This window comes from Schistocerca piceifrons, chromosome 9, assembly GCF_021461385.2.
Source record: "Schistocerca piceifrons isolate TAMUIC-IGC-003096 chromosome 9, iqSchPice1.1, whole genome shotgun sequence".
Lineage (NCBI taxonomy): Eukaryota > Metazoa > Arthropoda > Insecta > Orthoptera > Acrididae > Schistocerca > Schistocerca piceifrons.
The window spans coordinates 160883296-160900792 of NC_060146.1; the positions used below are offsets into that span (position 1 = coordinate 160883296).

The 17497-nt window shown below is 40.9% G+C and overlaps 1 protein-coding gene across 10 annotated transcripts in view; it reads left to right on the top strand.

Annotated features, from left to right (window-relative positions):
• LOC124717235 (YLP motif-containing protein 1) overlaps positions 1-17497 on the top strand; it is a 404334-nt gene that overhangs the window by 44381 nt on the left and 342456 nt on the right. For all 10 annotated transcript variants that reach the window (XR_007005724.1, XR_007005722.1, XR_007005723.1 and 7 more), the window contains exon 6: positions 11605-11822. Coding sequence is in view for 5 of the 10 variants with exons in the window: in XM_047244037.1 (XP_047099993.1) it covers positions 11605-11822 (218 nt within the window). In the remaining 5 variants the exon portion in view is untranslated. The remainder of the gene's footprint in view (positions 1-11604; positions 11823-17497) is intronic.

Sequence of the window (17497 nt, forward strand, 5' to 3'; positions counted from 1 at the left end):
GGACCCTTTTCACATCTGGAATGACTCCCCCCGGTATGCACACGGAGTGCACATTGGTTTTTTTCCCCTCTCTTGCTGCCATATCCCTAAGGGGCCCCATTACGCGCCTGACGTTGGAGTTCCCAACTACCAGTAAGCCCACCCTCTGCGACCGCCCGGATCTTGCAGACTGAGGGGCAACTTCTGGAACAGGACAAGCAGCCATGTCCGGCCGGAGATCAGTATCAGCCTGAGACAGAGTCTGAAACCGGTTCGTCAGACAAACTGGAGAGGCCTTCTGTTCAGCCATCCGGCATGTCTTTCGCCTCCTGCCACACCTTGAGACGACCTCCCACTCTACCACAGGTGAGGGATCAGCGTCAATGCGGGCAGTATCCCGGGCAACCACAGTCGTAGTCCGATCGAGGGATGCGTGGGACGAGCTGGCCGTCCCCGACAAACCCCCATCCGGACCCCCACAGTGATGCCCATTGGCAACAGCCTCAAGCTGTGTGACCAAAGCCAACACTGCCTGAAGCTGGGAGCGAAGGGATGCCAACTAAGCCTGCATCCGAACACAGCAGTTGCAGTCCCTATCCACGCTAAAAACTGTTGTGCAAAGAACGTTTGAACTAATCTACAGAGAGCGCAAACAAATCAACACAAAATTTAAACGGTTATCAAAATACAAGATTGCCTAGTAAATGCAGTAATGCTGCTACTTGCACAGGAAGGTGATTAGTATACAATATGAATAGCAAGGTTCCCAACACATTTCCCTGGAGCACACCCGAAGTTACTTCTACATGTGATGATGACACTCTTCCCTACCAAAAGTCCTCAATCCAGTCACTAATTTCACTTGATGTCCCGTATGACAGTACACCTGAGTCAAATGCTTTTCGGAAATGAAGAAATACAGCATCTACCTGACTGCCTTCGTCCAAAGCTTTTAGTGTGTCACGTGTAAAAAGTGCAAGTTGGGTTTCACATAATTGATGTTTTTGAAATCCATGCTTGTCGGTGTTGAGGTGGCCTTCTGTTCAAGATACCTCATTATGTGTGAGTTCAGAACATGTGCTAAGATTCTACAACAAATTGATGTCAACGATATTGGATGGTAGCTTCATGGATCACTCGTACTACACTTCTTGTAGATGGGTGTGACCTGTGCCTTTTTCCAAGAATTGGGCATGATTTATTGTTCAAAGGATCTGTGATAGTTAGAAGAGGGGCAAACTCTGTTGAAAATTCCATATAGAAACTGACAGGGATTCCATTGGGATTTGGAGTTTGGTTTAATTTTAATGATTTCAGCTGTTTCTCAACACCACTGACACTTATTTAATTCATTTTTCAGTGGTATGCGGATCCTTTTTAAAGGAACATTTGAAAATGAAGTTAAGCATTTCACATTTTGCTTTGCTACCCACAGTACCAATTCCTGTCTCTTTCATTAGGGACTCTGTCTCTTTCAGTAGGGACTCTATCTCTTTCAGTAGGGACTCTATCTCTTTCATAGGGACTGGACACCAACTTTAGTGCCACTAACAGTCTTTACATACAACCAGAATTTCTGTCTGTTTTGTGGAAGATTACTTGACAGTATTCTGCTACATTATTCATTGAAGGCATCAGGTATTGCTCTCTTGACAACCAAGCGCGTTTCACTTAACATCTCTCTATCTATAGCACTGCGCTTTGTTTTACACCTGTTACACAGTAATCTCTGTTTCTTTAGAAGTTTTCTTACAGTGACTGTATACCATTGAGGTTCTCTCCCATTATGAACTGTTTTACTGGGTATATATCTATCTGGTGCTTGGTCAACTGCTCTTTTAGTCTCGAGCCAGAGTTCATCTACATTCTCCTGCCCTTTGCAGAAAGTTTGAAGTTCCCTATTGTGATATGGCACTACTGATTTTTTATCTAGTTTACTGAACGTGTATATCTTTCTTCTTGTTTTAGTTGTCCTTTGTACTTTGGTAATCATTGTTGCCACAACTGTGCCATGGTCACTGATACCAGTTTTGATGTGGACATCCCAAAGAGGTCGGGTCTGTTTGTTGCCATTAGATCCAGTATATATCCATCACGAGTGGAATGTCTTATCACGCCCACCACTGACAAAACTGTAATTTTCCCAATTAATTGTTTGACCATTAAAGTCTCTACCGATGATTACAGTATGGCTGGTAAACTTACAAACAAGTGAACTGAGGTTTTCTCTAAAGTTTTCGGTGATATCAGGAGATGAGTCTGGTGGGCAATAGAAGGATCAAATTATCACTTTTCTCACCCCTGATACCTAGTCTTATCCAAACAATCTCACCTGCAGCTTCAATTTCTATCTCGGGGATTTGAGGTTGTTGTCTACTGCGACAAATACAGCACATCCATTTCCCATTTGCCTATATTTTTGATATACGCTTAGATTTTCCCCCAAAATCTCACTGCTGTCAATTTCATGTTCAACTAGCTTTCTGTACCTAGCATTATGTAAGCTTCGCTGCTTTTCATGAGTGTTTCAAACTGTAGCGCTTTGTTGTGAATGCTTTGCAGTTTATCTTAAGGATTTTAATACTCTCACCTGTGAGAGGTATTTTTTATTTCTTTCGATCTTAAACTGATACTTCTGGGTTTCCTACAGCTATCAATATCTGGATTGTCTGGAGAGTCGACTTATCTAAAAATGTGTGCATCCGACACAGTCAGCCATGTGAGTAGCAGCCTCTGATCTGTAGGGCACACCTGACCTATCTAGGGGGACCCTACTATTCTCAATGCTGTAGCGCAACTCCAGGAAGTCGCAGTTTAGCTTGTCACACAATCTTTGAAGTCTCTGGTTCATCCTTCCATTCACTCAGAACCAAAGTACCATGGTCAGTTCTGGGGACAGTGCTGCAAATTGTGAGCTTTGTTGAAACTCCATGTGCAAGGCTGGTATTCTTTGCTAATTGCTGGAATGACCCAAGAATGACCTCGGAGGCCAGATGACAGGCATCATTTGTTCCATTGTGTGCCACAATCTGCAGTTTGTTGGACCCTGTTTCATCAATGGCTGCCGGAATAGCCTCTTCAAACATGTTGAATGAGGCCCCTAGGCATACACACTGTCCCTTGCTGCCATTTGCCTAAGAGATACCAAGATTTGCCACAAGTTTGAACTGCTGGCAGTTAATCCTTTTGCATTTGCCTCCTCCTGCCACCGGACAAAACATGTTTCCCCAAAACAGTTAAAGTTAGTTCCACTGGCACAGTTTCAGTTTCAGTGAAAGACAGCATCCCGAACTTGTTGGTTAGGGGAATCGGCACAACACTGTGAATCCTCCCTGGTCCCCCATCCTGCCTGTGCAGCACACCTTGATCTACCTTTGACACGTCACTCACAGGTAATGACAGATCTTGTACTTTTAGCAGAGGAGACAGGGTCCACAGGAGAGGGTAGTACTTGAGGTACCACCAGTACAGGTATCACAAGTGCATGGCTCTTGAGAGCTCTTCCAAACACACCGATTTGCAGCAGTTGCCAAGTAGTCCGGCCGATTTTCAGCTGCCTATGAATGTCAACCAACTCATCCCGTGTTTGAGAACAGCATTCACGATGGGGCTGCATTTTATCTAGTGTAATGTATTACAAGGCATTGAACAAATAACTTTAAATTAATCTTTTGATCTGTTCAGTTAAAAAGTTGCTAATTTCATATAAGAATTGAAGCAGATACACAAAACGAGATTTCTGTTACTGAAACAAAACTGTGTTAAACAATACTAGTTTCCTAAAATGTTTTGATGTTAATTATAGTTGTTAGCAGGCTCAAAAACAGTTAATTTACAATAAATGCAGATTATATGTACGGCTACTCCTCTTTAAGGGAAGATTAGATGCAACACAACATGTTAGTTAGAAAATCTGCTACAATAACAAAATCACAAATGCCGATTTGCTACAAATTGCTCATAGATTATGCAAAGGACAATAGTAGCTTCCAAAAATTCTCAAAAACACACTTTTATTTGCATTGATATACGATGAAATTCAGGGATGATGTTTTCTTTGGCTAAACTGTGAACCACAAACGTTGATTGCTATGAAATAAAATACGTATCCAAAACACTAATACTGATAATGTATTAAAACAGTTTTATAAGTGTCCAAAAATTCGCCAACTAACTGGTTTTTCATGCAACTGTACAATGAAATTGGAGAACAATTGCTTTGAACAAAGATAGGGCAACTGTTCTCAAAAATTTTAAGAGTACAATTTAGTTTAAGCTTAGATTTGAGTAAGAGTTTATCGTGGCACTTGTGAATATTTAAAATTTCAGAATATACCACAATACAAATGGGTGTTGATACAATAATTGAAAGATTACGCTGAAGTGACGCAAAATCAGGAAATCTAGAACTTTAAATTGGCTCACGATCTTCTACACCCAGTCTTACATGAGAGAAATTCCTAAGCTGGCTTTTATATGTAAACAAACATGTGAATTGCATGAATTATTCATTTAGTTGATTCTGTGCACACTTCTACACTGGCGTGCCAAAGAAGAGCACTGCAACATTGAGTTTATTCGATCAAAATCGCTGAAGTGTGCAGCACCAACAAAGCACGTCTTCTGTCTATTGCAGCTAACAATGCTGACTACTTAAAGGGAAAGTTTTCCTCCCATTTGTAAAAACTGACACTGATCGCATCAGCAAAATACTCAGAAAACGTGGTATTGATACAGTGTTTAAACAATAGGAAAGGTGTTCGAATATTTGAACTCTGCAAAGGACCCCTCTCCACTTGCCATAGCAGGAGTATATAAAGTCCCACGCACTTGCATTCAAGTGTATGGAGGAAATAGAACAAGAAGCATTAACACTCGCTGTAAGGAACACGAATAGTTGTTGCCAGGGCAAGATGTATATATCGGCAGTATGAGACCATGCACTAGGACCAGGAAACCAAAAATTCATTTCTCAGACACTGTGGTTTTAGCATGATTAATAACGCAGGCAAACAATGGAAAAACTTTTTTTTGCTGAAAATACCTTATTCTTACGTTTTTTAGTGTGGGAAATCCAAATATGATACTTTAAAAACTGTGTCACCCACCATTTCTTCACATTTTACTGTTAAGTTTATTAAATTAAGCGAATTTAACAGCTTTTATAGAGTTAAAATAATTTTAAAAGTAGGTGTAATGAATGTAGATGATGACAGTAGCACTGCTGAAAAACATTTGCTGGCAAAAAAAGGTCGATCCTATTTTTGGGTCAACAGATGGTGTTTTGTTTACTGTCAACGTAACCTTACTTTTCCATTGCCTGTACATGTGCTCAGTAAAATGTCTAATCATGGTTTTAAAAACTCTGTTGACAGTTTTTGTTATATTCATGGTGAATTTGTGATTAAAAAACACCAAAGAAACATTACAGACTTAGTGAAAAAGGTTAATCTGTCATACATTGGATCTAAAGTTGGTGAACAATATAAATCTTGGTCGCTGCGTAAGGTATGTTATGTGTCTGTTGAAGATCTGAGAAAATGGTCCAAAAAGGAGAAAAAAAGCCTTTAGATTTGCTGTTCGTATGATATGGAGGGAGCCAAGAAATCATTCTGATGTTTGCTACTTTTGCAGTGTTGATATTATTTTGTCATAATTCGAAAAACAAGAAGGTAATAAGCTACCCTAACCTTCCAACCGCCATCTGACCAGTAGGGCATGGTGCAGATTTGCCGGTTCCTGAACCACCAGATGATTTGAATTCTATTCCAACAGAAGTATTTTCTGATGTACAGTATGATTTACATGAACCAGATGATGATGATGAATTCCATTGTAACACAGAAAGTCTAGAGCTCAAATTATTTACTCAGACCAAGCTTAATGATTTGGCTAGTGGTCTTGGTTTAATGAAAGAAAAAGCTGAATTGCTTGGCTCTAAATTAAAAGAAAATAACTTATTGGCAGTTGGAACCAGCATATACATGTATAGAAAGACAGCAGCAATTTTCAAAGTTTTTTCAACAAGAAGGTGATTTAGTGTACTGCTTGGTCATTCGCAAGTCTGCTGAATGGGATTTGGTATTGAATACAGAAATATTGATTCAACCAAAACCACTTTAAAGGCAGTTTTATTACACAATGGTAACATGTATGCATCTATACCTGTTGGACATTCTGTACATATGAAAGAAAGCTATGAAAACTTTGAAACAGTGCTAAATAAAATAGGCTGTTCTGCTCGTGGTTGGATGATATGTGGCGATCTAAAAGTAACATGCATGCTCCTAGGTCAGCAAGTTGGCTTTACCAAATTTCCATGTTTCTTGTGTGAATGGGACAGTAAGGGCTAGGGACCAACACTGGTGCAGAAAGAACTGGCCTGTGAGGGAGTCTTTAAAACCTGGTGAGAAGAACATTCTATGCAAAAACCTTGTAGATCCAAAAAACACACTCCTACCGCCTCTACATACAAAGTTGGGCCTAATGAAACAGTTTGTAAAGGCTTTGCCTAAAGATGGACCATGTTTTAAGTATCTCTGCCAAAAATTTTCACACTTCTCAGAAGTTAAACTAAAAGAAGACTTCTTTGTCAGACCTGACATTAGAAATTTGATGTTTGATGTTAACTTTGAATCCACAATGATCTTAAATGAGAAGGAAGCATGGGTATCTACATCTACACTGCGCTAGCCACCAAGCAGTGTGTGGTGGAGGGCACAATTTGCGCCACAGTCATATTCCCCACCCCCACCTCCCTCTGTTCTACTGGTGGATCGCGCGAGGGGAAGAAAAGACTGTATGAATGCCTCAGTAAGAGCTCTAATTTCCCTTATCTTTGATTGGTTACCATTGTGCCCACAGCGCTGCACATGTGCTGCTCGCGTGCAATCTTCGAATGGGGCAGTGGCGACAGCCGGCAGATTCCGGCAGTGTAGTACCAGGCTAAGCTGCGGAAGTTGATGCAAAGCGACCACTACGTAGTGAACGTTCTATTTGAAGTACCGGAAAATGCAGAGTGAATCAAGGAAACGGAGAAGTGGAGATTTGCTATCTTTTAAAAAGGAATGGGAGAATCAATTTTTCTTTGTACAAAAACGTGAAAATTCGAAATGTTTAATATGTGGCAGTATTCTCGCTGGTCAGCGGAAGTTTAGTATTGAACGCCATTGTAATGGATTTCACAAGGACGAGTACAATTTATTGTCGGACTCTGAGCGGATGAGGAAATTGACTGAACTTAAGAAGAGCGATCTGACGATACTAGGTGAATCTGACGTAAGTTGCTGTTGTCACGAGAGATCTGCAACTTTCTTTCGTCGTGTCTCTCATCTAACTGATTTTACATTTTATGGAGCACTGTTTTCAGTTTTTCAGGACGACAACAATGATAGCCCAGCGGTACGTGCAAGTTATAAGATTGTGCTTAATATAGTGAGAGCTGGAAAACCATTTGTTGAAGGTGAGTTTATAAAGGAGTGCATCAATGACGCTGCTGATTTACTTTGTCCATTGAATGTAAATCAGTTTCGAGCTATCACTCTTTCTCGGCGGACTGAAGTCATCGTATAAGTGCCATGGCAGGTGACGTATAACATCAATTAAGGAGTGCAGTGCAGGAGTTTATTGCATTTTCCACCTCACTTGATGAGTCCACAGATATTTCAGACACCGCGCAATTAGTGATTTATGTCCGCGGTGTGGACACTGCTCTGCACATAACAGAGGATTTTTTAGATATGATATCTTTAAAAAGCACGACCACCGGCGCTGACATCCTAAAAGCCGTTGATGAAGCTGTCGATTCAGCTGGCTTAAACTGGGAACGTTTGGTGTCAGTGACAACAGACGGAGCACCTGCAATGAAAGGGGAACAAATAGGATTTGTTGGATTACTAAGAAAAAAGCTCCAGCGTACAGAAGAATCATTGTACAGCATCCATTGTATTTTGCACCAAGAAGTACTCTGTGCAAAAGCAGCAAAACTGGGGGACGTCATGCAAGTGGTTATTCGGGCAGTTAAGTATTTGAGATGCCACGGGCATAGACATAGACAGTTTCACACATACTTAGCTGAAATTGGGGAAGAGTACGGTGACATACCATACCACAGTGAAGTCCGCTGGCTTAGCTGTGGTAATGTAGTCAAAAGATTTTTTGAGCTGAGAATACCAGTAAATCAGTTTTTAAAGGACAAAAGAAGGCACGACCCCAAGTTAGAAGATCCAGAGTGGGTTGCCGCCCTCGCATTTTTAGTGGACATTACCGGACACATGAATGCATTGAACACAACTTTACAAGGAGAAAATCAGCTAATTTGTGAAATGGCTGAAAAGGTGAAAGCTTTCACTAGCAATCTTGAGCTGTGGGAAAGACAGCTCTCGTCAGGGAACACAGTCCATTTCCCTACTCTGTCAACTGTGCGAGAACAGAATTGCAAAGAATATGTTTCTGTACTTAGCGCAATAAAACAGGAATTTCTCAAGCGATTTGGGGATATATCATATTTATCCCAAGCGTTTGAATGGTTCTCGAGACCATTTGCTGTTTCTGTAGATGATATTCATCCCAATTTGCAAATGGAATTAATAGATCTACAGTGTAATTCTCGTCTGAGAGACAAGTTCCTTTTGGCAAGACGTGTAATAGACTTTTGTGACGACTTTCCACAGCAAGAGTTTCGTGGTCTCCATCATGAAGCCGCGAAGATACTGTCAGCGTTTGGCTCGACATATGTTTGTGAGAGATTTTTTTATGTTATGAAAATTAATAAGTCTCGGTTAAGAGCAAACATCAGTGATGAAAATTTGCGCAACTGTTTGCGTTTGTCTGTATGTAGAAATTTTGTTCCAGACATTAAACGTCTTGTAAACTCCACCTGTGATAAATAAAATGTGTCATAGGTAAAAGGCACTCTTTCAAACCATGATTTCTTTCAAGCACTCCTACTAACCTTATTCCTTCATTCAAGAAAGCAAGCTAGGAAACAAACTGCATTACAGAGGAATGAGTGGAGAGACGGTATGGTGGGGAGGGGAGAGAAGCGGGTGGCCAGCTTGCCCCTGTGTGCATGCAGAACACCTGTTAACTGCACGCGTGCAAGTGCCCTGCACACGTGCAGGATTCCTGCCCGCCCCTGCTCTACATCCTTGGCGAAGATCAGATTTCGGAATTTAGTGAGCAGCCCCTTCGGTTTAGCGCGTCATCTGTCTGCAAGTGTGTCCCAATTCATACTTTCTGTGAGATTTGTAATGCTCTCGTGATGGCTAGATGTACCAGTTATGAGTCTTGCCACTCTTCTTTGGACCTTCTCAATCTTTTGAATTGGACCCAACTGGTAAGGGTCCCATACAGACGAACAGTACTCTAAGGCTGGATGAATTAACATATTGTAAGCAATTTCCTTTGTTGAAGGACTGCATTGATTCAGGATTCTACCAATAAACCACAATCTAGAGTTCGCCTTGCCCGTTACTTGGGTAATCTGATAAGACTGGATGCAGATTTGAGATAATTTCGAATAGTCACACCCAGATACTTGATGGATGTTACCGCTTCCAAAGACTGGGCATTTATTTTGTACTTGTACATTAATGGGGACTTTCGCCTTGTTATACACAGTAGGTTACACTGACTAATATTGTGTGATATGTGCCACTCATTACACCACGCATTTATTTTCTGCAAATCCTCATTGTTTAAGCAGTGGACCTATTACACTGCCCTGGGGCACACCTGAAGTTACACTTGTTTCTGTCAAAGTCGCCCCATTCATACTGCTCTCTGTCTGTTAGGAAACTGTCTATCGAACCGCATATGTCATCTGATAGACCATAAGTGCGCACTTTTTTGAGCAAGCAACAGTGCGGAACTGAGTCAAACTCCTTTCGAAAGCAAGTCGTTACAAAGTCCTACGACATGAAAAAGACCCAGAATATGTTTCTATTGTAGCTACAATGTTAAAGAAGTTTAAAACTTGAGGATATTTGATGAACCTGAAAGTTCACTTTTTGAACAGTCAACTTGATTACTTCCCAGACAGTATGGGAGATGTTAGTGAGGAGCAAGGAGAGCGCTTTCACCAGGACATTAAAGTGATGGAAAAACGCTACCAAGGCCGCTGGAACCCCAACATGAAGGGGGACTACTGTTGGTCACTTCACCGGGAAGTTCAACAAGCAACTCATCGTAGAAGAAGCTACACAAGAAGCTTCAAAGAAAAAAGAGAAAGAAAATACAAACCAATTCCAGCTGACAAGTGAAACCTCTATTAACACACGTCTTTGTTTTAAGTAGCTTACTGTAAATACAAACCATGCTTATGTTGTAACAAAGCATTTCATTAATTTCCCTGTTCACTGTATAGTGTGGGATGTTTATACTATATAATAAAAAGCATATTGCTCCAAAAACTATAGGTGATATAAAAAAAAATAATAAGGCAAGATTTGGATTCAGCTCATAAAATCTATAAAGATCAGCTCTCAAAGTAAAAATAAATTAAAAAATTTTTTTTTTCCTTTAGCCTGTGTAATCGTTACATTAGGAGATGCAGATAGGCCATAGAAATACAAAAGCATGAAAACACTTTCAACAGAACAGAAGTACAACTGAAATTAGCCAAGTTGTGGGCCTGAGCACTAAATAAAACAGTCAGCTCTTCCCCACACCAAGCTTCTTAGCATACATAAGTGCGATTCTACAGTCTTTGGTAGCAGTGTGTGATGTGTGGATACGTATAGAGTGTTCAAATTGCTGAGCTTGTAACTGCTTTGTGAATTGTTAAAGTCTCTGGTGGTGTCTCCAGCAGTGATAGACGAAACGCCAGGCGGAGTCCAATAACACATATGAAGCAGCTGCTGGTTGACTACAGAAAACTTTATTGACTTTGATGGGACTTCTCACAATGTAAAGATGAGGTTTGAAATCTAAAAACAGTTTCACACCTGTGCACGGTATCAAATAGTTCTCGCTAATGTAAGCAGTACCATTTCTTTTGTGGTGGGGTAGTTAGAAGGATCTCGTCAGTAAGGACGTTGCACTCACTCTCAGTATTTCCGCACTCACTCTCAGTATTTCCGCTACCTTCTCAAAATGATGTGAACAGTTGAAAGACTCTACCTCATTGTACTGAAAGTATGCTATATGCTCTTCATTGAGGAAGTGTGCTCTTAAGGTAGTGTATGAAATCCTGGGAACAACATTATGGTAGCCATTGCTGTAGTTTCTCCAAGAGTTACATAGCATCTTTCTGACAATCTTGTGAACTACTACTGGTTTCTCTTATCTTGTTACATTTTAATTGAAATCTACTGTAATCAACAATAGTGTTAACATTATCCATGGCATTGCAAGACTAGCAACTGTTGGACTGTGACATTGTATTTTTTAAGTTTATTTATGAAAGGTCTAAAGCTTTATCTGTAAACAACCAGAAGTTTGATGATGCATAACTAACTCTCAGTTGTCATTCAGAGTGAGACTGTAGTATTGCAACACAATTTATTGTTTAATTTCCTCTGGGAAGCCCCACATCCGTGTTGCCAGGTTGGCGATTTAGCTTTACTCTTCTCTCTGTTGACTTAATAGCATTACAGTAAACGTGACTATTTTATCCTGTCACAGTATCACGAATCGATGGCAGCCATGGGAACAACGCCAGTTCCTGCTGCAACAGTAACTCCAGCTGCGCCACCGACAATGCCACCGCCGGAAGTGGCTGCGCCGCCGCCTCTGCCGCCCCCAGATACTAAGCCTCCAGTTGCACCAGCTCCACCCCCACCACCTGAGGAAACTGCAGACACTACTGCTACGACCACTGCTTCGATTACAGATCCGTACAGGTCTGTTCTGATACTGGTGTCTATTCTTAAGTAACGGATTATGATATTATAAGTAATTGCCTAAATAAAAAAATCAACTCATCAAGTAGTGGCAGGAGAACGTACACGTAAAGGTATGAGTTTACAGGTTTCGTTGCCAGCGGCCCCTTTTTCTGTCAGAAGGTTTGAAGGGGAAGGAAGAGGGGTGAAGGAAAAGGACTGATGAGATTTACGAGAAGGGGTAGAGTTTGGAAAAGTTGCCCAGAACCCTGGATCAGGGGTGTCTACTGGATGGGATCAGGAGTAGAGACTGATTCTTGGGGACTCCACCGGATGAGATTTAAAATCCCCGCCAGCCTACATCAAATGCAGAGTCATCACTTGTTATGCTGGTACTGCTGATCCCTCCACAAAGCAACTTAAGAATACAACGCTCCTCACTCAGTAGTATCCTGGCATTGAATATTGAATGTATCAGTTACTTTGATAAGGCCATGACTTTTTAAAATCACAGCCTGAAATGAGATCTGTTTTGTCTGACTTTTGCCCACTACACCTACAATAGCTTTTCATCGCCCTCCCAAACCCCGCAGTATCCTTGCCAGACTCTATGCTCCTTCTGCACCCGTCTCTGTACCCTATGGCTTCTACCCTTGTGACCATCCCCGGTGCAATACTTAGCTTATGCATAGAGACAGGAAAATTTCACAAAGTCAACGGGTTTAGAAAATAACAGGAAATTGTTTTTTATGAGATATTGTGTAATGTGTAATTTTTCTGTATAAAAATGTTATTTATGGATCATATGTTGAAAACAATAGACTGGCTGGCTGAGATTAAGACATGTGAACACGAAATAAGCAGTCTCACATATACGGATGACTTAGTTGTGATGGCAGATTCGATTGAAAGTTTGCAAAGTAATATTTCAGAGCTAGATCAGAAATGTAAGGACTATGGTATGAAGATTAGCATCTCCAAAACGAAAGTAATGTCAGTGGGAAAGAGATATAAACGGATTGAGTGCCAAATAGGAGGAACAAAGTTAGAACAGGTGGACGGTTTCAAGTACTTAGGATGCATATTCTCACAGGATGGCAACATAGTGAAAGAACTGGAAGCGAGGTGTAGCAAAGCTAATGCAGTGAGCGCTCAGCTACGATCTACTCTCTTCTGCGAGAAGGAAGTCAGTACCAGGACTAAGTTATCTGTGCACCGTTCAATCTTTCAACCAACTTTGTTGTATGGGAGTGAAAGCTGGGTGGATTCAGGTTACTTTATCAATAAGGTTGAGGTTAAGGTTATGAAAGTAGCTATGATGACTGCAGGTACTAGTAGATGGGAACAATGGCAGGAGGATATCCACAATGAGGAAATCAAAGAAAAACTGGGAATGAACTCTATAGAGGTAGCTGTCAGGGCGAACAGGCTTAACTGGTGGGGTCATGTTACACACATGGAAGAAGCAAGGTTACCCATGAGACTCATGGGTTCAGCAGTAGAGGGCAGGAGGAGTCAGGGTAGACCAAGGAGAAGGTACATGGATTCGGTTAAGAATGATTTTGAAGTAATAGGTTTAACATCAGAAGAGGCACCAATGTTAGCACTGAATACGGGATCATGGGGGAATTTTATAAGGGGGACTATGCTCCAGACTGAACACTGAAAGGCATAATCAGTCATAAATGATGATGATGATGATGAAAAATGTTATAAATCTGAGACTGGAAGTTTACTGACACCAGTATTCAAAACTGATAATTGCTGAATGTTGAAACTCCAATTTGACTTCTAATCTTCTCAAGTCTGAGTTTCATGTATGGTCTTAAACTTGCGGCTCATTTGCCCTGCAACAAACTTTGATGTGACATACAAATAACACATAATTTTGCCAAAAACACAGAATTATGCCAAAAAAACACAAAGTTCCCAAAATAAAAAACACAGAGTTTGGCAAAAAAAAGGTTAAATTTGGCAAAAGTAACACTGAATTTGGCAGAAAAACTGGTAAATTTGGTGAAAAAGTAATACCGACTTCTTGCGGGATGGGGAGGGGCGGTGGCATGCTGAATTACACAAAAAGTAATATGAAAATTGCCAGAAAAAGCACCAAATTTGCAAAAATATGGCAACAAATTTTGCAAAAAAGCACCAAACAGCAATCCCGCCAGCCTACATAAAATGCAGAGTCATCACTTCCAATGTATATTCTCGTACAGGTTGTATTTGAAAGTCCTTTGGATGCGCATGCATGTTTGAAGGAAATTTGCCTCATAATCAGAATAACACAGGCACTGCAATATTGTATTTACCTGCGGATACCTGGCAAGAGACTTTCAAATACAATGTCTGACTTGTACGGAAATATATGTAATGGATCTACGATCACAGGTTGTAGACGCACGGTTACGACATGTTGAAGTTTAGGTCTGTCTGTGTGTCGTGCACAGATAGCCAAATGGGAAGACAACTGCTCGCGATAAGCAAGAAATCCTGGTTTGAGTCCCAGTCTGGCACAAATTTTTATTGTCATCATTCCATTCTGCAGCTGATGGTTGTCCTTATTCGCAATTGCAAATTCACTTAATGGATTTCGTAATGGCTGCAGTCGCCGCAGTGCCTGTTCCTTTCGACATACATGCATGTCCAAAGAAACTTTACATTGTAATCAGAATAACACAGGCACTGCGGTATTGTAGAATGACAACAATCCGAACCATGTTTTTAACACAGGAAAATAACCTATAATTGGTGCAGGAGACCTGTGAAATGGCCACAAGAGATGTACCAAATGTGGCAGTTAACAATAGTAGGATACATCACACAAAAAATAAATGATCTGGAAATTTACGCAAGCTTGCTGCGAGGTGAAAAGGGTAAATGGGTAAAGGAAGCTGAAAATAATTTGGTAGGATGGGAACAATACTTTATATCTGCCCGGAATAAATTAGGCCAGTTGAAAATTACTTGACGTAACCTGATTCTAGGGAAGATTCAGTACTTATTTATGAAATTCAAAAAAGCTTAGGATTAACTAGGAAGGCACAAATAACTAGGTACCAATGAAATAAAATTGGCAGGTGTGAACACTACAGACCCATGAAGAAAATTGATGTAACTGGAGAAGTTACGTCATGATCTTAAAAAAAAATTATAACTATTCTGCTTCTGAAGAAAGCAGGTATGAATAAGTGTGAAAATTAGTGCAATCACTCAAGTGCCACACTAGAGTCTTCTGGCCATTTCTTACACAAATTTGGTGCCGGATTAGTGGAAGGGCCAAATTATTGAGATTGTCTTCAATTTAAACACACAGGAACTACATTGTATTATATCCGAGGATAATTCATTTCCACAGAAAACTTGAGTCTTAGAGTATGTATACAGCAGTTCCACTCACTACAAAATATGCTCTGAAGTTTTAATGCATGCTGTCTTGCACAACCACTGTACGAGCATTACACGGGGGCTGCATGTATCCAATTGGTTGCTAAAGTAATCCAGTATGTCTGCATCTTAGCAGCAGCAATGTTTGAAATCTTCATGCTGTCTCCTTAAGTCTTCATCACTTTCTACTTCTTTACACGCTTTTGATTATTTTACTTCTTCATCTGTAAAATATCGGTCACCTTCTGTTTCTTCTTTACAAATTTTGCTTCATATTTTTCCTTAGCTGAGGGGCTTTCCCAGTGACTGTCAGCTGCTATAAGTCGTATTGTTTTTCCCAGTTTAATTGCCAACCCTCGCTTGCTGCAAGCAAGTAACTGCCATCAAATTGTTTGTTAAATTCAGCTCTTTTTCCTTTTGGGCCGCTGAGTGGAATTCCTTTACTGCATTGTTGTTGTTTTTGCCATTTCACTCTCTCCATTTGGGTTGTGTACTGTCAAGTAACATCTTTCTTTTTGATGACATAAATAGTTGCTCATATATCATTGCACTCGGCAGCAATGGCTTTCTGCAAAGAACTTACCCAAAATTTCAAGTTTCTGCTTGAGGTGTAGCGCAACGTGTTTCCTTTTAAAAGCTATGATGCTGAACTATAGAGAGAACCATATCGTCAGATGTGTACAGCATTGTTTCATAATTAACTGACAACATTGTGGCCCACAATAATTGGTTTTGTGCACATCATTTCTGCTTGAGCAACTAGCTTGGATGTTGGCTGCATTACCGACAGGCTTGACTAATCAGGGATTGATTAGATAGTACAGGGTACCCTCTGCCATGCACCATATGGTGGCTTGCGGAGTATATATGTAGATGTAGAGAGAGTAAAGTGTAATCGCATGAGTAGTTTATTGAAGAATGAAAATGGATATTGTTATATTTGGAGAGGACAAGTTTGATTTTAAAAGAATGAGGGGAAGTCGCAACCAGTAGCAGACAGCAGATTTAGGGAAACATACACCGTATTTAATATGTGAAGAAGGCTTTTGTTGATGTAAAATAAAGTTTTTCGTTCTTAACGTCTTAATTTATTTCCATTTATGTGATGTGAACTGGAGAAGTCAGCACTGACAGAACAGTACAATAGACTGAAATTAAGAAGGGTGTAAGGCTGTAATCACCATTGCTATTTCATTTATATTTGAGGGAGTAGAGGACTGTTGTGTTTGTCACAGACAGAAAGTTTGAACAATAAAAGTCACAGGTAATGAATAACTTGCCCAGATGGGTTCTCTGTAATGTTGACAGGGATGGGTTCACTTCCCCATTGCAAGGCAGTATCGATGTGGCTGTTCGGCATACAATGGCAGACATTCTTTTGGCAGCCAACCAAGCCATTCTCTCTTCCTTGGGATCCCCTATCGGACAACGGTACCCTGGTGGACCCCAGAGGTCGCTAAGGCTCTCCAAAATCATAAGTGGCATCCTTCACTGGAGCACCTCATTGCCCGTAAAAGCTCTGTGCCCATGTCTGCTACCTCATAAAATGACGAAGGCAGGAATCCTGGGAATGATCACGTGCCTCCCCATCACAGGTAGGGGCAAAGATCGGACCCCTCTGGTTTCCAGTACCTTGCAGGTGTGCCATTTATTTCCTTAGATGTCACTGTTATATTGATTCAGACACTACCACTGAACATTTTGTTGAGCATTATGCTCACGCATCTGTGTCTGAGAAATACCATCCCGCCTTTCGGCTCATAAAAGAGCAGGTGGAGTGAATGCACTTATCTTTTACTACTTGCCACCTGGAGGCATGTAACGCTTCATTCAGTGAATGGGAACTCTCCAGTGCCCTGATACGGCCCCAGAGCCAGACCACATCCACAGCCAAATGCTTAAAAAAATCTCTCAGTAGATTTTCAGAGTCACTTCATTCGCCTCTTTAATTAGATCTGCAAAGAGGCTGAGATCCCATCTCAAATACATGGTGAACAAGAAGCGGTGTTGGCTCCTTGGATCTTGAGGGCTTTTAGCTGCATCTCGGGGCGGGTTTTCCAAATGCCACTCCACTGCCGGTAATTTGGTTCACCTAGAGTCCACCATCTGGATGGCCTTTGCACATCGCCAGCACTTCATCGCTATCTTTTTTGACCTACGAGATGATTATGTCATGACATGGCATCACCCCGCACTTACTTTGTTACGAGAGTGGGATCTCCGGCGTCCACTCCTGATTTTTATCAATAACTTCTTATTGCACTGTACGTTCCCGGATCAAGTGGGTGCTTACCTCAGTACCCCCCATA